The following is a 25,079-nucleotide window of genomic DNA, read 5'->3' on the forward strand; positions in this document are numbered from 1 at the left end:
TTAATATGTACTGAATTCAAATTCATATATTAAAGCCCTAACCCCCAAGGGATGGTACTTGGGAGATGGGGCCTTTAAGAAGTGAATTGGGGGACTTCTCTGGTTGTCCAGTGGTTAAGACTTTGCCTTCCAAAACCAGGGCCAAAGGTTCGATCCCTGATTGAGGAACCAAGATCCCACATGCCTTGCAGCCAAAATACCAAAACATAAAACAAGCAATATTGTAACAAATTCAATAAAGACTTTAAAAATGGTTAACATCAAAAAAACCTTTAAAAAAAAAAAAAGAAATTATTAGAGTTAGATGGGGTCATAACGGTAGAGTCCTCATGATGGCATTAGTGCCCCTTATAAGAAGAGACACCAAAGAGTCCTCTCACTCCCCCTTCCAGGGAGATACTATAATTACAGGAGTTTGTACAAGAAAACAAGCAGCCAAAGCAGTCAAGACCACACTAACTCTGAGCACCTGCTTTTCTGCTGTAAATCAATAACCAGGCTCATTTTCACTGCTTTGGTTTCTATTTATTTAGCACACATTCTGGCCTGGGTTCTCTGTTCTTGGCATGATGCCCAGGGCTGGGAATGCAGAGTTAAAAGCCAGGGTCCTTACCTTTCAGGAGCTCAGAATCTAGTAGGGAGACAGGCTAACAAGACACGGTTACAATCTGTACTAGGTCAGAGCACCTCCAGAACCTAGGGAAGGGCACCTTCCAGACTGGGAGCCAGGGAGGAAGACCAGCAGCAAAGGAGCCAACCACGCTGAGTTCTGAAGGAGGAATGAGACATCAGGCTGCAGAGAGGGTTCAAGAAGGGAAGAATATTACAGGTGAGGGCAGACGCACGGAGGGCCGAGATGGCGTGGCATCTTCAGGAGCCTCAGGGCCGTTCCTCGTGGCCACTGCACAAGAAATGGGGAGGGGGTGGGGGGTAACAGAGAGCCAGTGGGGCACGGAGGGAAACACCAAGAGTCGAGACTGGAGAAGCAGGCAGAAATCAAGAGAAATTTTACAAAGTAAGTCCATGAGTCAAGATTCCAGATTTAAGTCATTCTTGGGGCTTAAATCTTTACCAATAAATACAAGAGGCCTGTAGAAACTAGGAAAGGCAAAGAAATAGATTCTCCCCAAGAGCTTCCAGAAAAAAAGAGAGTTGCCAACACCTTGTTTTTAAGCCTTCTGCCCTCCAGAACTGTAAGATAGTCAATTTCACAGTGTTCTAAGCTGCTGTGTGCTGCACTCAGTCACCTCTGCTACATTTGTGATAATTTGTTACAGCAGCAACAGGAACCTGATACAGAGGGTAATCATTTCAGCAATACAAAGCCAGACCTCCTGAAAAAAAGTCACTTCTACTAACACTTTGAAAGAGCCACTCTTCTGGCAAACACACCAGAAACAACCCAGAAGGCACTTTCTCCTCCAAGTACATTACATCTGTTTCCAAAGGGACGTGTGATGGTCACCCTGCCAGGCGGCCCACTCACTCACGTGCGTGTGCCAGACTGAGGGCCCAAAGCCGGAGGTAGGAGGCTGTGTTGGAAATGCAGCCCAGGCAATACTCGATCGTGTGAATGGCCTGATGCACAAAGATGTCTCCAAAGTTGAACTGAAAGAGAGAATTTCTGATGTTACTCCATCAAGTACTTTCTATGCGAACATGTTACAAATGATATATGGAGAAGACCTGGGCTCTGCTGTGAAGACATTTTTAGTTAAATGACAGGGAAATAGGTGGAGAGAGTCACAGTAACATAGGAATATCTGAAGAATGAACCTTAGCCAAAGAGAGGTCTGGCTTAGTCCTGGCTCCTGGGAGGCAGTCTCGAAACCCTTGAGATTTCCCAAGTGAAAGAAAAGTCTATATTCAAGCTCCACTGGTCCCTGGGACCACACCGCATCATCTTTGCTAAGGAGGTATCCAAACAGAGGCACTTGGTAGTTTAAGTGGGAGCCGGCCTCACCTGAAAGACCTACCATGTGGTCAGAGACTTGAGACTTTCAGCCACATGTTATCAACCCAAATCCAACTCCAGGGAGGGAGATAAGATTGGGTGCAAACACCTGGACTGCACTCGGGTCAGTCACGCCTACATAATGACACCCCAATAAAACAGGAAACCAGAAGGTGTGTGAGCTTCCTGAGAAAGCAACACAATAACACAGCTGCATGTCAATGTCAATGCAGGAGAGCCATGCGTCCCTAAGGACACGGGAGCTCTGCCTTCAGAACCTCCCAGTGTCGGATTCTGCTGACGTGCCTCTTAGGAGGATTGCTAATGTGCAGACTTTGGCTGTAAATAATCCTGCAATTGAAAGTAGAGCCTTCTCCTGAGTCCTGTGAACTGTCTACAAATGACTCAACCAAGGGAATCTGAGGGCTCCCCACCCCCGACTTGTGACTGATGTCAAAAGTGTTGGGTAGACTTGGAAGTCTGGAGATGTGTGCTGTTAACCTGGAGCTGGGCCGAATGTGGGTGAGGAGAGAAGTGGGAGGAGACCTGGAGAGGGGTCACAGTAACATAGGAGTGTCTGGTGAAGAATGAACCTCAAAGAGTCTGGCTGAGTCGAGTCAAGCCTGGATGTGCTTTGTCCTGGGAGACCCAGGTATGACCGTACTGGGGGAAAGAGCTGTCCAGCAGAGCCTGGAGTTGCCCCCACAAGGGCGGCGGGTTCATGGAAGAGCTGGCAGGGGTACACTGACTGGATATATCCTGAGGTGAACGAGGAAGATGGATGAGGGAGGTTGTACAAGACAGGCTGGGGCTTGATGAGTCAGATGTGTGGGTTGGATTCTAAAACATTCCAGCAGGTCTCAAAGACCTACTAATATCAATCACCACTAACAAGGGTTACTCTCTATATCTGGAATCTGTTCGGAAAACTTTCCATGATCCAATTTTTCAGTAATTCTGACTATCCATTGGTACAAATGAATAATTTTTTAAAAAGTAATTAATACCACAAATGGAGCTACTTATACGCCTTATGCCTCACTTCCTGTGAGGCATCTCTGAGGCCTCACAGGAAACCTCTTTCCACTCCAGAATTAGAAGACAGCTCCAGTTAAAACCCCCATCCCGGGGTTCAGGACTGTGGGTGACTTCAGTCATGGGATTAAAAAGTCAGCTGCCTTGTCTGAGGAAACATGGCACATTCCCAAGGAGGGGAGTGGCTGCCCTTGGACAGAAAGGGACAGGGAGGGAGGAGAGAAGAACACAGTTTGGGAATTCACGTGCAAGGCAACGTCACAAAGATAAGTGAACAAAGTCAAGAAAGAGCCAGCGTTGAGGCAGGAGCAGGCAATGGCAGCTGCTCATGCTTACATTGGGGCAGAGGACTGGCAATTAATAACCCATCTCTTGCTTCAAGATAAGGGACCCGATTTGGGCTCTGTGATTGTAAATGAGGGCACTGATGGGGAAAATAAACCAGCAGACTCCCAGGGGCATGGTTCTGAGCCAAGGGGTCCTTGGTAACATTTAGGAGCTTCTGTGTTACAAAACTTGAAACTGATATGCACCTCATACTCAGAGCAGTACCTGGGCAAAATTTTAAAATGCCCCCTGATTGGATGGTAGGTAGCTGGAAACTCAAGTGCTCCCCCTTCCGTGAGATCTCCCCAACTTCCCATGACTTAGGGATGACAAGGCCACCCTCAGCAGGGTCCTCCCGACTCTCCCAGCTCTCCCGCTTAAGTCCAATCAGATGGGCTGGTGCCCACACACTGCTAAGTCACTTCAGTCGTGCCCACACACTACTGGCTATTAAATACATGAGCATCCTCCCTGGCTAGAACTGACCTCTAGAATCTGTACAAACAGCAAGCCTTCATAGGGTGTCAAGTCCCAAATACCTCTTCTTTAAATAAGCCATTTTTTCTCTAATATTTTGACTGTGCAGCTTGTGGGCTCTCAGTTCCCTGACAAGGGATCAAACCCAGGTCACGGAAGAGACGGCGCCAAACCTTAACCACTAGGCCGTCAGGGGACTCCCTTAAATACCTCTTGATCGTGGTCATCCTGAGCCCCATGGGCACCTACAGAAGCACTGTGACCAGAGTTGTCACCCTCGGTGTTCTCGGTGGTGTCTTCTGGGATTCTGGAGGCCTGCAGCTGTCAGCAAACAAGAACATGAAATGGCAGATTCACTTTTAGGATTATAAAAATTCTCTATAAAATAAAGGCTCTCATTAACTATTAGCTATGTTCCATATTAGCCATGTTCCAGAGAAGGCAATGGCACCCCACTCCAGTACTCTTGCCTGGAAAATCCCATGGACGGAGGAGTCTGGTAGGCTGCAGTCCATGGGGTCGCTAAGAGTCGGACACGACTGAGCGACTTCACTTTCACTTTTCACGTTCATGCATTGGAGAAGGATATGGCAACCCACTCCAGTGTTCTTGCCTGGAGAATCCCAGGGACCGGGGGGAGCCTGGTGGGCTGCCATCTATGGGGTCACACAGAGTCTGACACGACTGAAGCAGCTTAGCAGCAGCAGCATGTTCCAAATACTGTTCTAAATTCTCGATTATCTCATTTAGCCTTTGTAACAATGTTTTTTATGTAAACACAATTATCCCCCCATTGTACAGAAAAGTAAACTAAGGTACAGAAAGGTTAAGAAATGAACCCACAGGATTGCACAGCTAGTTAAGGCTAGTTAGTGACAGAGTAGCATCAGTAGGCAGTCTGATCCTGGGCATGTACTTTTCTCTCCATGGTGTTCCAGAAGGTGCCGGATTAATCATGCTCTTTACAATAAACCAACAGTCTTGTGACCCAAACAGCCAGATTTCTACTAGCAAATCCAACCAGGAGGGATTAATGAGTGCTACTGTCTGAATGCTTGTGACCCCCCCAAAGTTAATGTTAAAATCCTAACCTCCAAAGATGAAAGTATTAGAAAGTGGAACCTTTGGAAGGCACTTAGGTCATGAAGGTGGAAGCCCTGTGAATGGAATTAGTGCCCGTATAAAAGAGGCTTCAGAGAGCCCCCTAGCTCCATCTGGTAAGGACACACAGAGACGATGCCAGCAGTGAACCAGGAAAGTGGTCTCACAAGAAGGTGATGATACTGACACCCTGGTCGTGGACATACAGCCCTCAGAACTATGAGCAATAGATATCTATTGCTTTAGCCACCCAGGATGCGGTACTTTGTTACACAGCCCAAGTGGACTAGACAAAGACTTTTCCAGCACAAACACACTTTTTAAAATAAAAGCATTACTTTATAAAAATAGCTAAGAGGCTTCCCTGGCGACTCAGTGGTAAAGAATCCATCTGCCAATGCAGGAAATATGGGTTCGATCCCTGATTTGGGAAGATCCTGCCGGGGAGCAACTAAGCGCATGTGCTCCAACTACTGAGCCTGTGCTCTGGAGCCCAGGAGCTACAGCTGAGGCCATGAGTTGCAACCACTGAAGCCCGCATGCCCAGAGCCTGGTCTCCACGAGAGAAGCCACCATAATGAGAAGCCCGAGCACTGCAGCTACAGAGTAGCCCCTGCTCTCAACTAGAGTAAAGCCCGCGCAGCAATGAACGCCCAGTACAGCCCAAAATAAAGAAAAATAAAAACTTTTAATAATTTTTTTTAAATAGCTAAGAAAAGAATTCAAGGGGAAAAAAATCTAGGTCTAGTTGCCATTCAATTTGGCCTGATTTTTATCCTTGAGTCAGAAAAGAATATTTAACTCAAGTCACCCTGAAACTTAATGTCCCAAGGCCAAAGTTGTTCCTAGAATGATTTCACAGGTAAGGTATTGCAAATTAGGCATGAAAGTATCTTTAGTTTTCTTTCTTCAGCACATCTGCACCTAATATTTGCAGACCTTTGGGCAAAGGTACAAACGAAAGTCCACATGCCACATGTCTAAATATTTTAAAGGTACAAATCAAGCCAACAAAGTCCCAAACAAAGTATATTCTGGCCTCTGTCTTGGCAAATAAATTCTCACCAGAGCTTGGAAGTTCAGTTCAGTTCAGTCACTCAGTCGTGTCCAACTCTTTGCGACCCCATGAATCGCAGCACACCAGGCCTCCCTGTCCATCACCAACTCCCGGAGTTCACTCAGACTCACATCCATTGACTCAGTGATGGCATCCAGCCATCTCATCCTCTGTTGTCCCCTTCCCCTCCTGCCCCCAATCTCTTCCAGCATCAGAGTCTTTTCCAATGAGTCAACTCTTCGCATGAGGTGGCCAAAGTATTGGAGTTTCAGCGTTAGCATGATCCCTTCCAAGAAATCCCAGGGCTGATCTCCTTCAGAATGGACTGGTTGGATCTCCTTGCAGTCCAAGGGACTCTCAAGAGTCTTCTCCAACACCACAGTTCAAAAGCATCAATTCTTCAGCACTCAGCCTTCTTCACAGTCCAACTCTCACATCCATACATGACCACGGGAAAAAGCATAGCCTTGACTAGACGAACTTTTGTTGGCAGAGTAATGCCTCTGCTTTTGAATGTGCTATATAGGTTGGTCATAACTTTCCTTCCAAGGAGTAAGCGTCTTTTAATTTCATGGCTGCAGTCACCATCTGCAGTGATTTTGGAGCCCCAAGAAATAAAATCTGACACTGTTTCCCCATCTATTTCCCATGAAGTGATGGGACCGGATGCCATGATCTTCATTTTCTGAATGTTGAGCTTTAAGCCAACTTTTTCACTCTCCACTTTCACTTTCATCAAGAGGCTTTTTAGTTCCTCTTCACTTTCTGCCATAAGGGTGGTGTCATCTGCATATCTGAGGTTATTGATATTTCTCCCTGCAATCTTGATTCCAGCTTGTGCTTCTTCCAGTCCAGCGTTTCTCATGATGTACTCTGCATATAAGTTAAATAAGCCAGGAGACAATATACAGCCTTGACATACTCCTTTTCCTATTTGGAACCAGTCTGTTGTTCCATGTCCAGTTCTAACTGTTGCTTCCTGACCTGCAAACAAATTTCTCAAGAGGCAGATCAGGTGGTCTGGTATTCCCATCTCTTTCAGCATTTTCAACAGTTTATTGTGATCCACACAGTCAAAGGCTTTGGCATACTCAATAAAGCAGAAATAGATGTTTTTCTGGAACTCTCTTGCTTTTTCCATGATCCAGCAGATGTTGGCAATTTGATCTCTGTTTCCTCTGCCTTTTCTAAAACCAGCTTGAACATCTGGAAGTTCACGGTTCACATATTGCTGAAGCCTGGCTTGGAGAATTTTGAGCATTACTTTACTAGCATGTGAGATGAGTGCAATTGTGCGGTAGTTTGAGCATTCTTTGGCATTGCCTTCTTTGGGATTGGAATGAAAACTGACATTTTCCAGTCCTGTGGCCACTGCTGAGTTGTCCAAATTTGCTTGCATATTGAGTGCAGCACTTTCACAGCATCACCTTTCAGGATTTGCTATAGCTCAACTGGAATTCCATGACCTCCACTAGCTTTGTTAGTAGTGATGCTTTCTAAGGCCCACTTGACTTCACATTCCAGGATGTCTGGCTCTAGGTCAGTGATCACACCATCGTGATTATCTGGGTCATGAAGATCTTTTTTGGAAAGCCAGGTGCAAATTCAGCATCCCACACCAGGACAGGGGCGCACAGGAGAGTTGGCCCTACACTGGCAGGTCACCCTTCCCCTCTCACCTCTGATTTCATCTCACAGCACAGGGACCGTGGCCTTGTGGCTCATGTGTGGGCACTCCCACCCAAGAGCTCTACGTCCCACCCACACTCCCCCACAAAGTGCTGCCCCTTGACCACACCAGGGTCAGCGGTACCCAGTGGTCTGGTTGGCCCTTTGTATGACCCAAAGTGGGCTTGAGTCCCTCTGGACAGGAATTCCAGGGTGCCGGGTATCAAGAGGGGGCTCTGGGTCAGCCTCTTCCCTTGGCCTGTGGTTCCTTGCCCCAACATGAGGAAAGGGACTCAAGTTAACATTACTTTGTCTTCTTGAGATCCTATTTTCTCTCCCTGTCAACTTAAAGAAGAAAATATTAAAAAAGACATGGAAGACAGTTTTTCCATTTCCATCCCCTAAATGCTAGACTTCTCTGGACATATCCTGAAATTGGTTCAAGTAAGCATAAACAATTGTGTAGAATGTGATCCGGGGGACTTGGAAAATCTCACTCTTTTCCTATTCAAAATATACTTTTCTACCCCCCTAATAATCTTCTCACAATGTCTGAGCTGGATGCTGTCTGAAATAAAATAGTAATCAACTGGAAATTAGCTACTTGCAACTTTCTAAAAACACATAAAATGCATGCAAAAAGACAGACATAGATTGTATAGAGCAGCACTATCTATAATTACTAACACTGGAAAAAAGCCAGATAACTATCAATACTTTGATGCTTTCAAATTGTGGTGCTGGAGGAGACTCTTGAGAGTCCCTTGAACAGCAAGGAGATCAAACCAGTCAATCCTAAAGGAAATCAACCCTGAATATTCATTGGAAGGACTAATGTTAAAGCGGAAGCTCCAATACTTTGGCCACCTGATGCGAAGAGCCGACTCATTGGAAAAGACCCTGATGCTGGGAAAGATTGAAGGCAGGAAGAGAAGAGGGTGACAGAGGATGAGATGGTTGGATGGCATCACCAACTCGATGGACATGAGTTTGAGCAAGCTCAGGGAGACAGTGAAGGACAGGGAAGCCTAGCAGGCTTCAGCCCACAGGGTGGCAAAGAGTCGACATGACTGAGCAACTGAAAACCAACTATCAATACATGAATAGATAACTAAATTGTGGTACATCCATGCAAGGGAATACTATATGCCAATCATATACATACAATCTCTCAAATATAATATCAAAGGAAGGAAGCCAGATCCAAAAGAAGGCACAGTGCAGGATTCCATTTACATAAAGTTCAAAAACAGGGAAAACTAACCTACAGTGTTAGAAATCAGGGTAATGGTCAACCTTGGGCCAAGAGTGACAGGAAGCAGGCACAAAGGGACTCCGGGGCCTGATGATGTTCTGAGTCTCCACCTGAGTGCTGGTCACCCTAGTGTGTTCATGTTGTGATACGTCACTAACATGCGCCCTTATCAGTTGCGTACTTGTAGTCAGTCAGTTCAGTCACTCAGTCGTGTCCGACTCTTTGCAACCCCATGGACTGCAGCACATCAGGCCTCCCTGTCTATCACCAACTCCCAGAGTTTATACAAACTCATGTCCATTGAGTCAGTGATGCCATCCAACCATCTCATCCTGTCACCCTCTTCTCCTCCTGCCTTCAATCTTTCCCAGCATCAGGGTCTCTTCAAATGAGTCAGTTCTTCACATCAGGTGGCCAAAGTATTGGAGTTTCAGCTTCAGCATCACTCCCTCCAATGAATATTCAGGACTGATTTCCTTTAGGATGGACTGGTTGGATCTCCTTGCAGTCCAAGGGACTCTCAAGAGTCTTCTCCTGCACCACAGTTCAAAAGCATCAATTCTTCAGCGCTCAACTTTCTTCATAGTCCAACTCACATCCATACATGACTACTGGAAAAACCACAGCTTTGACTAGATGGACATTTGTTGGCAAAGTAACGTCTCTGCTTTTTAATATGCTGTCTAGGTTGGTCATAACTTTTCTTCCAAGGAACAAACGTCTTTTAATTTCATGGCTGCAGTCACCATCTGCAGTCATCTTGGAGCCCAAAAAAATAAAATAAAGTCTGTTACTGTTTTCACTGTTTCACCATCTATTTGCCATGAAGTGATGGGACCAGATGCCATGATCTCAATTTTCTGAATGTTGAGTTTTAAGCCAACTTTTTCACTCTCCTCTTTCACTTTCAAGAGGCTCTTTAGTTCTTCTTCGCTTTCTGCCATAGTTTCTTCTTCACTTTCTGTGGGGACTCAGAGTTATAGTATTACAGAGGAGCCTGAGGAAATGGGACCTCTGTTCACATCCCCTGAGGCCCATCAGAACAAATCTGTTTACAATCTTTTATGTACTGGGCCTCCTTAAGGTTTCATAGAGGGAACTGGGAAGAGGCCAAATAATTCCACTATGGAATCATCTCATGAATGGAGGTGGGAGGAAATGTTTCAAACATGAGAAAGGACCATCTAATCAGCCTAAGGAATCAGCCAACAGCCCTACACTCCAAGGGCCAAGGAGACAAACCTCCAAGCAGTCTTTGGGAGCTCCTGTTCTCCTGAGCCAGTCTAGGAGGTACCATCCAACATGGCAGACCACAGAAACACCTATACTTTCTTCCCCATTGTACATATCCTCCATGGGGAGAAGGGAGAAATCCATCACTTTGAGTTCCACCACTATTTAAATAGTTTTGCTGAGCAAAGAGTAAGACAAGCTATGGTTTGAGAGTCCTGGGACTCCAGACAGCCAGCAGGAACCCAGCCCTCAGATAACGGGCAGGTGGAGCTTCTAGGGAAAAAAAACTGCATCTATGTCTGCAGAAAAGGTATCTGTCACCTTCCTTTCAAACACCCATCACCTTATTTGGACAATGGTCCACCTCAGCTATCCTTCACCATCTTGGTCTCTCACCAGTTAACCAAACAATAAACAAGTATTCTTTGCTTTGCCTTCCTATGTGTTTATATCCCACAAAAATTATATTTCAGACAGGCTTTAGATCTAGTCAAGGCTGGCAGGAAAGAGTGGAAGGGGCAGGTGATTTAGAAAGACGGCGCCACGTAGGGAAGAACCTCCTGAACTTCAGCCTCATCCAATCGATCCCTGACTCAAACATCAGCCAGGTCAGAGTTTAGGGGAAAAAAAAGGTTTATCTAAATATATTCACAACCACTTAAAATACACGTGATCTCAGAACAGCCTATTTAATCTTTTGCACTAAAAGAGGGAAGCAGAGACTGATCATTTCAAACAGCACCTGTGTGTCATTTCTAGACTCAAAAGCTCCCTGGACAGTTGATCTTCATTATTCCTACTTGATTTAGGCAAACAGTAAATTCTTTATCAACCCCTGAGTAAACCTGAGGCTTGGGAGAAATTTAGACAAAAGGAAGAAGTGGGCTGAAACTGGTGTTTGAAAACAGAGTGAAAAATCACAAATAAACAAGAATGGACTTATTTGAATTTGTTTACTCCTCTAGTTTCCTCACACGATCTGTAACACGATAGAGTGCAAGCGTGCTAAGTCGATTCAGTTGTGTCCGAATTTTGCGACAGTATCAACTGCAGCCCACCAGGCTCCTCTGTCCATGGGATTCTCCAGGCAAAAATACTGGAGGAGGTTGCCATGCCCTCCTCCATGGGATCTTCCCAACCCAGAGATCGAATCCCTGTCACATTTTGTTTCCTGCATTGACAGCTGGATTCTTTACCACCAGCACCACCTGTGAAGCCGAACTAACATAGTAAAAGCCCACAGCTTTACGAAAAGCAGTGTTCAGCACACACTAAACCTGTACTATAAGACTTAGTTTTAACTCAAAAAAAACCATGATCAGACACCTAGAGATCATCAACCAACCCTAGACTCAGTACACACACCCCAAGCACAGTTCGCAACACATAAGCCTTAAATGTGACCATTAGGCTGGACCATAAGGAAGGCAGAGTGCCTAAGAATTGATGCTTTCAAACTATGGTACTGGAGAAGACTCTTGAGAGTTCCAGGGACAGCAAGGAGATCAAACCAGACAATCCTAAGGGAAATCAACCCTGAATATTCATTGGAAGGACTGATGCTGAAACTCTCAATACTTTAGCCATGTGATGCGAAGAGCCAACTCATTGGAAAAGACCCTGATGCTGGGAAAGACTGAAGGCAGAAAGAGAAGAGGCTGGCAGAGGATGAGATGCTTGGATGGCATCACCAACTCAATGAACATGAGTGTGAGCAAACTCTGGGAGACGGTGAGGGACAGGGAAGCCTGACATGCTGTAGTCCACGGGATCACAAAGTCAGACAGTACTTAGTGACTGAACAATGATTATGCTGGAAACAAGATGACCCCAAAGAAAAGCTGAGCTCTATAGAAGGAAGCATACCTGGAGTGGGCCATTTCCTCACCTCACCACTCACCTCAGCAGGCTCTTCAGGCCCTGGTAAACCCAGCATTCTCTCTAAACCCCTGACTTATATTTCCAGAGAACCCACAATCGTAACCACAGTGAGGGAACTGAAGTGGATGGTGCTTACCTGGGATTTCCGATGGTTGGCTCTAAGGATAAACGGCTTAATCAGAAGCATCCATGGAACAGAGATCAAAGCCATGATAACAAAGAAACTCTGGACTTTTTGCTGTAAGACCAAAATGGGACGGTCTTAGCATTTCAAGGTGACTGCACAGCATACTTTATATGACACAAATGATCAATATGGATCAACTACACATGATCAATACACATGATCAACCGCATTTCATTTGGAGAGATCAGAAGCATTTCAATAAACCCATTCGCCTTCCCATCATGGGCTATTCCCACTGCAGAGTGAGACCTGTCAGTCCGGTGGTGTGGGGTGTCCACTCATGGCAGGCACAGGGGACTTCCTCTCTTTATTACTTCCTTTCCATGAAGCCCCTGATTGTGCACCCACACCGTATGGAGCCAGTCACTGGACAGGAGTGTTCACGAGCCACATCATAAGGGCACTTTATTTGTCTCATGTCTCCTTGACTCTATTCTGGGGACAGTTAGCACTGGTCCTGGAAAAAGATCAGGCCTGGCACTTTACCAGTCACTCTGGAGTGACCAAAAGTCCTTGTATCACTTTAAGTCACAGACATTGTCTCCATCAGTAATCCTGGTTTTGTTTTTTTTTTTTTAATATTTATTTACTTGACTGAATATTACTTTATTTAATTGTGGTATGTGGGATCTAGTTCCCTCACCAGCGATCAAACCTAGGCCTTGCATTAGGAGCATGGCATCTTAGCCACTAGACCACAAGCAAAGTCCCTCTATAAGTAATCTTATATTTCCAGTATTACTGAGCCCTGTTGCTCTCACATCCAAAAAAAAATACTCACGATGGCCACCTGACTTCCACAGTCTCATTGTGGGTGAGTTATCTAATGGGTTCAGGGACATCGGGCTGAACTCTTTCCCTGTGTGTGTGTGTGTGTGTGTGTGTGCCACAATTCACTTCATTTTGGAATGAGGCATCCATGGTCTTTGTGCCTCGTTGAAACCCAGGAGTCATCCCAGTTTATTATCCTCTTAGGTATTTCCTTTCACATCCTCGACCCCACCTCTTCTTCTTACCCTCCTGAGTCACCAGCTTTGAGGAGTGACCCATGGCTCCTAAAGGACCAGGATGCCGGGGAAGGTTTTCTCAGAGCCACTGTGTTCAGAGTAAAAGGGAAAATGTTTCTTGAGCCTTCACATTTCTCTCTCTGCCCATGCTCCCAGTGAGACGATTTATCATCATCCCAACTGTAGTAAGATTTACCCCAATAACAGTGATTTACCCCCACTAACAGTGATAACATCTTACTTGCTCCATCTCCGACCCTCCTCCACCCTTAATTACTCATAAGGAGAACAGGAGGTGGGGTGGGAACCACATGCACGGCACTCACCAGTCCCAGGCCCCTGCCCTTGAAGCTACCTCACTGCCTTTTGCCTGATTTTATATCATGCTTTTCCCCTTCACAATGTCTAAAGCAACCAGACGTGTCTCCTGAGCTGTTGCTCTTCTCTTTGATACTGAAACACAGCACAAAGCAGCCAGGGCGGTGTTGGGAGCATGTGTGCTCAGTCACTCAGTCCCGTCCAACTCTTTGCCACCTCATGGACTATAGCCCACCAGGCTCCTCTGTCCTTGGGATTCTCCAGGCAAGAATACTAGAGTGGGTTGCCATTTCTTCCTCCAGGGGATCTTCCCAACCCAGGGATCAAACGCATGTCTCCTGCACTGGCAGGAGGATTTTGTATCACTGAACCACCTGGGAAACCCACCAAATATTTATTTATTTGACTGTGGCATGTGGGATCCAGCTCCCTGACCAGGGATTGAACCCGGGCCCTCCTGCACCAGGAGTACAAAGACCCATCCTTTGGACCACCAGGGAAATCCCATGGACAGAGAAGGTTGGCATGCTATGGTCCATGGGGTCTCAAAGAATTGAACATGACTTAGCAACTAAACAACAACAACTAGAGTTTGCTTTTATAATAAAAGATTACTCCATTTTAAGATACAATTTAGAGCACTTACAGTTTCAAGCCAATCAATTTGAAGGCTTATTTTTCTCTTTCTTCACAGACAACGTACAAGCCAATTTTCAACCCACGGCTATAACACCTCAGGTGCATTACCCAAACAAAAACCACTGGAGCTGCCTCAAAGCACTGCCCTCAGCACGCAGAGAAGTTATTCAATCAGGGCCTTCTGAAATCTGAAGAACCGAACACATCGGGTGCTAAGGTGGCTCAGTCTTACAGACAATTACTCTCTGCAAAACCCAAGAGCAGGAGAGATTTGACATAATCGAAATGCATAAAAGAAAAAGAAAGCCCAGAAGTACCTGATGTTGGTACAGAGGTACATTCGAAGAGTCCTTGTAGTTAAATAGGAACATGTTAATGAAGTGGATAAGGATGCTTGGGGCTCGCCGGGACACAGAGACGTCGAAGGAGCACCATTTGAAGATGATCATGAAGACCAGGTATCCAAAAAGACTCAGGATAAAAATCATCTCAGGGATGAACTGTAGAATGATGTTCAGAGTGTTTCTGAAGAACCTGGGGGTGGAAAACACACACACAAGAGAGAACACTGAAGGAATGCCAGTCACTCACCACTCTCTCCAAAAAGCCAAGTGTTCTTTTTTTTTGTTTTATGAATCCTGCATCCTCTCTCCAGGTAAGTAGTAATCATGCATGGATGGAAAAATGAGAAAGAAAGGTGCTTTTGCACAAACAGTTCAGAGAGAGCCAGGGTCCAGAAGGTAAAGTCATGAGGCAAAGGACAGGCCCACACAGACAGCTGGCGACCCAGCCACAGCTTCCCATGCAGACCCAATTCATACTACACAGCCAAGGGCATAGGATACAGACACAGGGCTTGACAGCTATTCTCAAAAGGATGCTCTGAAACAGTTGCTGGCCAACAACAGCCCACGAGCCAAACTGAGCCCATTACCTAGTTTGTGCAGCCTGGTTTTTACATTTTTTAATGGTTTGGGGAAAATCAAAAGAATATTTTATGACCCAAGAAAAGTATAGGAAATCCAAATTTCAGTTTTAATTTGACTGGAATAGTCACACTCATTTGTTTACGCATTGCCTGTGGCAGTGTTCGTTCACGCTACAACACTGGAACTGAGCAGCAGTGACAGAGACCACCTGCCTGCAAAGCCTAGAATAGTTACTACCTGGCCCTTTACACAGAAAGTTTGTCAACTCCTGCTCTAAGACACAGGGAGAGTCCCACGAGACTAAGCTGGGGGACCCCTAGGTAAAACGTCAGAAAGAGCCTGTTAAGTATAAGAACTATTGCAGGGAAAATGGAGATCCCGTGATAAAGCAGGATTGAGAGAGATTGTTAAGGCTGGCCTGACACGCGATGCTAACCACAGTCCACCCAGAAAGTCCTTTCTGGTTTTATCCTGGTTTTACCTCTTGGGTAACTCTCACAGCACTTTCAGGCAGGCAGTAGTACCAAGGCGTTGTCATTCACTCACTCGCTAAATAGTTCTTATTTTTCAAGTAGAAGCATATGTCTATTGGTTTTCCAATAGACACGGGGCACCACAAGGCTGGTTCTGGCCAATGAAACGGGAACAGAGGTGGCATGTGTCCCTCTGGGTGGAAGCTTAAGAGTCAGTGTGTAACTGACTGCCCTTTCCTGCCGCAGCAACTGGCAACTTCTAGGTGGCAGCCGCCCATCAGCCCTGGTCCTAGTGTGAGGATAAGTTGAGCAGCACCCCCAGTGGCCCACCATGACATGTATCATGGCCTTGAGACACTGAGATTTGAGACTTGTTTGTTACTACACAATAACTGACCCATTCTGACTCCTCTATTCCCACTCTGTGGAAGAAAACGATCACAGACACGTTCAGCAACACATCTATGATCACACAGCTACAAGTGTGTCAAATCTCTGATTCTAAACCCTGCATCATTTCTGAAGTACGGTACTGAACTCCTGGAAGGTGGGTTTTGGTGGATGACAGACACGTTCAGCAACATACCTATGATCACCCAGCTACCTGTGCTGTGTGTGGGCTATGCTCAGTCGCTTCAGTCATGTCCAACTCTTTGCAGCCTAAGAATGTGGCCTGCCAGGCTCCTCTGTCCATGGGATTCTCCAGGCCAGAACACTGGAGTGGGTTGCCGTGCTGGGTGTCAAATCTCTGATTCTAAACTCTGCATCATTTCTGCAGTACGGTACTGACCTCCTGGCAGGTGGGTTTTGGTGATAACTACAAGCTTCCATGTCCACAAAGGGTCTCTAAATAGGCTGTTTTCAAGCATTTACAACTTTAGCACAAATATACAAGTTTAAGAAGCTTTGGTAGAGATAGAGCATAACAGGAAGGACAGATGGAGAAATTAACCACCAAAGAAGTGAAAGAGAGGCTGCTGCCAGTATGAAGAAATGAATACCAAGTGGAATTCAGAATCTGAGGGCACTCTGGCTCAAATGCAGTGGGGCTAAACCCAGACATAGCAGCAACTGAGGCCTGGCAGGTTGGGAGGAGACCGAGCACCGTAGCTGCAGCCCATGGGGTTGTGAAGAGTCAGATACAACCATGAGGCTAAACAGCAACAATAGCACTGTGGGCTTGCAGTCTCTTACTGAACTCTCAAATATTTCTGAGGTGAAAGGCGCACTCAGCTCAGGAGAAACAGAGGTATCATTTCTGGCAAATCAGCTTGTCCAAGCTCAAGCCAAGAGACCCAGGATGGTAAAGAATCTGCCTGCAATGCAGGAGACCCAGGTTCTATCCCTAGGTCAGGAAGATCCCCTGGAGGAGGAAATGGCTTCCCCACTCCAGTATTCTTGTCTGGGAAATCCCATGGACAGAGAAGCCTAGTGGGCTACAGGCCATAAGGTCACAAAGAGCTGGACACGACTGAGCAACTAACACTCTCAGACACTTTAGGAAGGAAACTTACAGATGGACACAGGACTGAACTGGTGGCTCTGTCACCACTCACCACCGACGTGGTCAGACTAACAGGCAGAAAGTTCATCACAAAACCTACCTGTAATTGAAAAGGCTGAGAATAACACCAAAAACCATCTGGACAATTCCCAGGATAACTGACATCTTCATCTTATAGGAGTTCAAAAATGTTAGCTTGTTTGAAGCCAAGTTCCAAATCTGGAAGGAAAACAAGACAGGAAACACATGAGCCCAAATGGAGAAAGCAGCCCTGACATGCACACCCTACCATGTGCAAAACAGATAGCTGCTGAGAAGCTGCTATATCATACAGGAAGCCCAGCCTGGCTTCCCACTTCCATAGGGGTGTGATGGGGAATGGGAGGGAGGCAGTGTATGTATGATTACGGCTGATTTGCACTGTGGTATGGCAGAAACCAACACGGACTGTAAAGTAATCTTCCCCGAAAGTAAAGAAAGAAATACATGAGACCAGAGTCTAGAAGTTCTATCATCAAAGTCAGGCACCAGAGCCATGTCTGCTCTGAGAAAGTCACTCGGGGAAGCACCTCCACTACCCTGATCAACCACTTTGGCATTGAAGCTGCACCAGGCTTGTCCTGCACCCTCTGCTTATCCCTTTGCTGGCTGGCCAATACCCACAGGATCACTCAACACGGTGAGGGCAGGGTTACCTGTACACTTTAGACCCAGCCTGGAAAAGCTAAAAACGTTCATGGGTAAGTACCAGGCACATACTAAGCCCTTTAAGTGTATTTATCTCATTTAATTCTAATAAAAACCTTATGAGATAGTTAAAAGTATTTCCATTTGACAGATAAGTACAATTACAAAATCTCAGGGAGACTAAGTTATTTACACACTCAGGGAGAAATAATATAATAGCAAATGGGGCATTTATTCCATATGCACCAGATTCTTCTGGGTGTTTTACCTATAAAATCCATTTACTCTTCTGAGCAACTCTATAAAGACTACTATTACACCCAATTTACAGACGAGGAAACAGAGACACAGAGATAACGATTTGCTCAAAATCACATAGCAAGTAAACAGAAAAGCCAAGATTTAAACACAGGCTGTCTGATCCTAAATCACCGGCTTTTGGCAACCCACTCCAGTACTCTTGCCTGGAAAGTCCCATGGACAGAGGAGCCTGGTGGGCTGCAGTCCATGGGGTCGCCAAGAGTTGGACATGACTGAGCGACTTCACTTTCACTTTTCACTTTCATGCACTGGAGAAGGAAATGGCAACCCACTCCAGTGTTCTTGCCTGGAGAATCTCAGGGACAGGGGAGCCTGGTGGGCTGCCGTCTATGGGGTCGCACAGAGTAGGACATGACTGAAGCGACTTAGCAGCAGCAGCAGCAGTGTTCATTTATTATAAAATACAAACACTTTTAGAAAGTCGCCTCAGCTCTGATGCTCAAATATTTTGCAATTTGATTCACAAACAGATGAATAACACAGTTAATAAATGCAGCTGTAGAAATTTACATTATGTAAAAATCAAACCCTTCATTAATATATATAAGTGCCATTAATAATATAAGCACAGAAATAATTCTATTAAAGAGATTATCTCTGGGGAATCAGATTGTAGGAACAGGAAAGGCAAGAAAGCCAACTCATTTTTTTAAACAATTTTTGCATTATATGGAGTTTTAATCATGTATATTGTTGTTGTTGTTCAGTCGCTAAGTCACATCCTACTCTTTGCAATCCAATGGACTGCAGCATAGCAGGCTTCCCTGTCCTTTACTATCTCCCAGAGTTTGCTCAAATTCATGTCCATTGTGTCGGTGATGTATTATTATTTTATAGGAAAGAGACTAAAATATTTTAAAAATCTAAATGTTCCTAGGAAAAAATGTATTATTTTCAACATCCCACCTTGCCTTTCACCCTCACATTTTTCTAACTAGTAGGCTGATGACAAAATTGAATGCAGACTAGAGACTAGACCATTTCCCAGATAGCTAAGTGGTACAGAATCTGCCTGCCAATGCAGGAGACACAAGAGATGTGGGTTCGATCCCTGGTTTGGAAAGATCCCCAGGAGAAAGAAATGGCAACCCACTCCAGTATTCCTGCCTGGAAAAGCCCATGGACAGAGAAGCCCGACAGGCTAGAGGCCATAGGGTCGCAGAGGAGCTGTACATGACTGAGCACGCACGCAGAGACTGGATTACTCAGTTTTGAAAGGCTAAATACGCTATTCTCCCTTTGTCTGTGAGGAGCTAAACTGGGCAGATAGGATTTGCTGATGCATCAGATGGGGGCTGTGAAGGGAACAGACAAGACGGTAGGAGCAATGATATTCAAAGGAAAGAAAGGTCAACCAGACCTTAAAAATCACACCCATCTATACCCCTCCTCTGCCTGCCTGCTACTCGTGAAACTCCTAGGACCAAAGATAAAGCCTTCCAGTCTACAAAAATAACAACTTGTGTTTATTTTTAGCACCTTGCAGCTTACAAACCAGCCTTCATGGACTTAACCTCTTTTGATAAAACTTAAAATCCAAGTGCCGAGTAAAACCCAATCCTAGGTGATGCTCGCTGTTTTTATAAGAGAGGGGAGGCAGGCAGAAAGTGGGACAACTCAAAACTGAAGAGGGGGCGAACCCCAAGAGAGGAGAAACCAGAGAACCAATTTTAGTGCAGTATTATCCCTCAATTAAAAGACACTTGTTATTGGAAGGAAAACTGTGACAAACATAGCATATTAAAAAGCAGATATCACTTTGCCGGCAAAAGTCTGTATAGTCAAAGCTTTGGTTTTTCCAGGAGTCATGTATGCATGTGAAAACTGGACCATAAAGAAGGATGAATGTCGAAGAATTGATGCTTTTGAACTATGGTGTTGGAGAAGACTCCTGCAAGTCTCTTGGACTTCAAGGAGATCAAACCACTCAATCCTAAAAGAAATCAACCCTGAATATTCATTGGAAGGACTGATGCTAAAGCTGAAGCTCCAATCCTTTGGCCACCTGATGCAAAGAGCCAACTCACTGGAAAAACCCTGATGCTGGGAAAGATTGAGAGCAGAAGGAGAAGGGGGCGGCAGAGGATGAGATGGTTGGATGGCATCACCGACTCAATGGACAGGAGTTTGAGCAAACTCCAGGAGACAGTGAAGGACAGGGAAGCCTGGCATGCTGCAGTGCATGGGGTTGCAAAGAGTCAGACATGACTTAGTGACTGAACAACAGCAACATTTTTCCTCTCAACTGTCAGCAAGTAAAACTGTGGTCTCAGATTCTCTTCCAACAAAAAGAGCATAGAGGAAACATTTATGAACCCTATCTACCAAGTTCAGGTCCAGATGCTTGTGCTCATTTGGAGCACAAGCCTGCCATCTGCTGGTGCTAGGTACTAAGGCCATGGTACCAGTGGCTTTGCACGAACAGGCGCGCGTGACTTCTCGAAACCGCTTTGCACCTGAAGTTTGGGCAAAGGAACACCTTTGTCTGGCTCAAATCCAACTGAGGTAGATATAACAAACCAATTAGAGTTAACACATTTTTTTAAACTCTAATTCTATGCAGTAAAATAAAGCAAATATAAAAGCAAATCCATACTTCTCTAGGAAAAAGTTAAGATGTTAATCATTGGAAGAAAATGTCAAAGTTGGGAACCTGGCTAGGATGCTAAATTGCTTATCTAATAAGCATATTTTCCAGGCAAACAAGGGCCTTTTAAAGAAGCAATTGTTAACCACCAAGGGTCTGATTGAGAAGAAAGAGGCAGACGTTTGGGAAACTTCAGGGAAAATGACCCAGTGGCTGGATATAGGGTACATGCAGGACGTGCACTCGAATCTGGAGCAGTGTGTCACAAACACCTCCAAGACCTGCTCTTCTATCTCAACACATGTTTGTGGATTTCATAGGTTCTAGCACTCTCTTCCCCTCACACAGAGGAGGGGAAGAAATCTCCTGAGCAAGACATTTTACATAATAAATATTTAACCTCAGAAGACATTATTACCGGATCAATTCCAAACGGGTATGGATTTCCAGAGTATACTCCCGGAACGGCTGGGTCGAGCTGCAACAGTGGATTCGTTTTCAATACCTGCATACTATTGAGAGCGAAAGGAAAAACAAAAACAAAACCAACGATCAACCAGAGGTAGGAAAGATACTACAGGAACATCAGTCATCCACTTGCAAGCAGCCAATCAAAGCCTAACTGTGGGTGTGACTCACCAACTGGCTCGTTCAATTAACAAATAACCATGCTTCCCTGGTGACTCAAGGAGTAAAGACTCTGCCTGCAATGCTAGGAGACCAGGGTTCGATCCTTGGGTTGGGAAGATTCCCTGAAGGAGGAAATGGCAACCCACTCCAGTATTCTTGCCTAGAAAATCCCATGAACACAGAAGCCTGGCCGCTACAATCCATGAGGTCGCAAAGAGACTGAGTGACGTGTACTCACTGAATAACCACTATGTGCTAAGCTACAGAAATTACCCTCTGGCTCCCAAGGAGGTCACAGTCTGAGTTTCGCGAGGGCTATTAGCCTAATGAGGTAAAGAAAAAACTATCCTATATCAAAAAAGAGGCAGGGGGAAGGGGTGACAGGAGCATATGTACATGCACACTCAGCCGTGTCTGACTCTTTGCGACCCTATGGAGTGTAGCCTACAGGCTCCTCTGTCCGTGGGATTTCCCAGGCAAGAATGCTAGAGCGGGTTGCCATTTCCTTCTCCAGGGGATCTTCCTGACACAGGAATTGAACCCACGTCTCCAGTGTCTCCTGCATTGACAGGCAGGTTCTTCCAGCTGAGCAACCGGGGAAGCATAGAAGAAATAAAATCCAGCCTTGGGACCAGCCTGGGAAATCTCCCCTGGGGGCACAAGAGCTGATCCCAGAGGAGTGAACTGGCTTCCACACGTGGCCTCTGACCTCTGGGAACCTCAGCCCCTGAAAGTTATGGTCCACTGACTGCTTTTAAACCTGTGTCCCTTTCTCACTTAGAAGTACAAATGTCAATGAGCGGAAGCTTCTTACTGTCTGTGCAAACGTGATAGAACATTAGGGTTTAATTTTTTTTTTTTTTTTTTTAAGAGCACATGTCTATGGAGGGACCCAAGACTGAGTAGTTGAAAGGATGAAGAACGGGACGTTGGTAACTTAGGCTGCCTAGAAATACATTCCCTCCCTCCTGCAGCTAGTGTGGTGGGGGTATTTGTAGCCCAGTGAGGGGAGTTCAGGAAGCCTGATTATGCTGACCAGGCCCTCAGTGACAGTGGAAGCAGCTGGGCCTGACTGGCCATCTCAGACCCAGACCCCTGTCCAAAAGGCACACCTCAGCGCAAATGCTTGGATTTCACTATCAGAGATGTGTTTGTGTGACAAAACAAAAAGAGGAAATTGGCCTGGTGCCCACAGCCAAGCCATAGTATCTGCTGTTGAACATAGCAATTTCAGGGAACATCAGATAAGGCCACAGGGTGACCGTGGTGGATCAAGACAAAAACAAGACCATTCCACAATCATATCTAATGTCAAAACATGGACATTTCAAGATAAGGACGCTGTCCAAACCACAAAAATGACCTATCCTTCCCCTTATCCTCCCTGAGGCCAAATCCTCGAAGCCCTTCTCATAGCCTCTTACTGAGAGTGGTGCACGGTCCGCAGTGAGGGAGGCTGTGACAGTGTCTCCAGCCCACTGTCAGGGTAAGCAGGCCCAAGGCTCAGCTTGCAGCCAGTGGCCACAACCCGCCACTGTGTCCTCTGCCACTCTGATGGATGCCTGTGGCTTCCCTTCACCGCCCTGCTCAAGCAAGTCTGCTTCATACCATCCATGTGTGGGCGTGGGACCCAGCCTGGGGCCTCAGTCTGGCATGGCCTCAAAGGCCTGGAACTGGGGGCAGGGGTCATTTGCCTGCACACAAAAGAACCGTATTATGACCCACATTTGCAGAGTGACAGCCAACCATCAGACTCAGACCTTTCCCAGGCACACTCCAGGGCAAATGAAAATGTGTGTGCATGGTTTGATAAAGTTTTGCCAATTTAATACATTTCCAAGCCCATCACTACGCTTATGAGTGCAAACCTGAAGAGCAGCACTAAGCAAGCTGTCTTCAAATGGATAACAGTTTTGTTCTTCGAGGCATCTCTTCAGGATACTAATTGCAAAGAAAAAAAAAACAACCCATAGATATGGCCATCTGTAATTGGAATCCTGCAAAATGCTTTCTTCTTCATTTTTATTTATTTATTAACATTCCTGTCCTCTACTACAGGGCACTTGGACCCAGCAGAGGGACTAAAAGGAGATTCACGGAGCCTCAGTGACACACACCCCTGCACTACTATAGCCCTCCTGAGCCCCGCTTCAGTCAGCACCAAGCCCTCACACGCTCGTGGGACACTCCACGTCAAAAGGAACCCTGTGTTGAATCTTTCCTAAGAAATCCTGGGATGAGATGGATGGTGTTTTCTCTCTCCCCACTTACAATATGCAGTTGGCAAGCAGGTAAGACCCTTGACATGCCTTCAATAGAAAGTCCTACTGTGCTTGAGAGAGAAAACACGGGCGAAGGGCTGTGCACCCGGTCAGGCATCTGTCTCTCCTTTCTCGAAGTGCTCTCCTGTCACTTCCCCTGGACGCTCCAGGGCAAGACAGAGAAACCTGAGACTGAACTGAAGCATCTGTGGGGAAGACGTGAGGAACATCACCTGAGGCTCTTCAGCCTCAGTATGAAGCCCCTATTCCCTGGTGGCTCAGTGGTAAAGACCTGCCTGTCAGTGCAGGAGATGCAGGTTCAATCCCTGGGTCGGGAAGACTCCCTGGAAAAGGAAATGGCAACCCACTCCAGTATTCTTGCCTGTATTCTTACTCTCTTTCCGATTCCAGGCCAAGTAAGAAAATGCCATCTTCTCCCAAAGTCTTCTTGCTTCCACGACTGCTACTCTGATGCCCAGTTTATACCTGATCCACCCTTGTTTTCACAACAGTGCCTGGGAGTGGGATGCACTCCAGGATACCTACTTAATACGGCTGAAGTTTTGAAAAAACTTTCCAGGCATTACAGTGACCAGCACAGTTAACTGAGGAAGTGATACAAGGTCTCACACTCAACAGATAATACTGAATTATTTGTTCAATTGGTGGGCGCACCTCTGAACAGAACCAGGCACAGAAGCCCCCGGCATGAGAACGATCACTGAGTCCACCTGGATGACCAGTGAGTGACCCACCTCTGTCCCAACTTACCTCCACGTGCCATTTCTGAACATGGGTTGGACACTCCAGGAAGAGCCAAAGATGTTCAAAGACTTGGCAAAGCAGTCGTTATAGATCAAGCCCGTGTAGATGGAGAAGATGCCCATGAGGAGGATGAGGTAGCGCCCATGGAAGAAGGTGTTCCAAATCTGGCCCCAGGAAGACAGAGGACAATCGTCAGTGGGCTTTGAACCAGACCCCAGGGACGTGTTTACAGGAGGCCCCCAGCACCACTGGACACCTGCAGCCAAGACACGGGCATCCTACACAGAGGGGCCGTGTCGGTCACCAGGCAGGCGTCAAAGTGATCCAAACAGAAAGGGCACACCCACCCTGATCTTCCTGAGCTTCTAGAGCTGATCCAGAAAAGTCCTGAAATGGCAGTTATTGCAGAAACAAACCACACAGCCTCCCAGCCTTTAATTCAGACTTGGTTAGAAAATGTAACTGAAGAAAAGTGTCAGCTGTAAAGGACGCACTTGAAAGTGAGTGACTGCTGCCTTACTCCTTCCAGGAGACAAGAACAGAGCTGCCACTTACGCTGCTGAGGTGTACGGCAAGTCAAATCTATACTCGTGACCTTGAGGGGGCTTCTCTGGTGGCTCAGACAGTAAAGAATCTGCTTGCAGTACAGGATACCTCACTTCGATCCCTGAGTCAGGAAGATCCCCTGGAAAAGGGAATGGCAACCCACTCCAGTATTCTTGCCTAGAGAATCCCATGGACAGAGGAGCCTGGCGAGCTATAGTCCATGGGGTCGCAAAGAGT

At 46.0% G+C, this 25,079-nt stretch overlaps 1 protein-coding gene and 1 long non-coding RNA gene across 5 annotated transcripts in view; one reads left to right on the forward strand and one right to left on the reverse strand.

Annotated features, from left to right (window-relative positions):
- The window catches only part of ATP6V0A4 (ATPase H+ transporting V0 subunit a4), a 71,048-nt gene that overhangs the window by 2,464 nt on the left and 43,505 nt on the right, over window positions 1-25,079 (reverse strand). For all 4 annotated transcript variants that reach the window (XM_070788219.1, XM_019959156.2, XM_019959157.2 and 1 more), the window contains 7 exons: window positions 24,303-24,460; window positions 21,059-21,152; window positions 17,146-17,264; window positions 14,457-14,673; window positions 12,125-12,226; window positions 4,004-4,114; window positions 1,491-1,608 (listed from right to left, as the gene is read on the reverse strand). In XM_070788219.1, coding sequence (XP_070644320.1) covers window positions 1,491-1,608; window positions 4,004-4,114; window positions 12,125-12,226; window positions 14,457-14,673; window positions 17,146-17,264; window positions 21,059-21,152; window positions 24,303-24,460 — 919 coding nt within the window. The remainder of the gene's footprint in view (window positions 1-1,490; window positions 1,609-4,003; window positions 4,115-12,124; window positions 12,227-14,456; window positions 14,674-17,145; window positions 17,265-21,058; window positions 21,153-24,302; window positions 24,461-25,079) is intronic.
- Window positions 1,605-24,308, forward strand: LOC139182766 (uncharacterized). The gene is made up of 4 exons (XR_011566322.1): window positions 1,605-2,606; window positions 12,074-12,263; window positions 14,195-14,794; window positions 23,329-24,308. It is a non-coding gene; the product is annotated as an uncharacterized lncRNA (long non-coding RNA).

Source organism: Bos indicus, chromosome 4, assembly GCF_029378745.1.
Source record: "Bos indicus isolate NIAB-ARS_2022 breed Sahiwal x Tharparkar chromosome 4, NIAB-ARS_B.indTharparkar_mat_pri_1.0, whole genome shotgun sequence".
Taxonomy (NCBI): Eukaryota; Metazoa; Chordata; class Mammalia; order Artiodactyla; family Bovidae; genus Bos; species Bos indicus.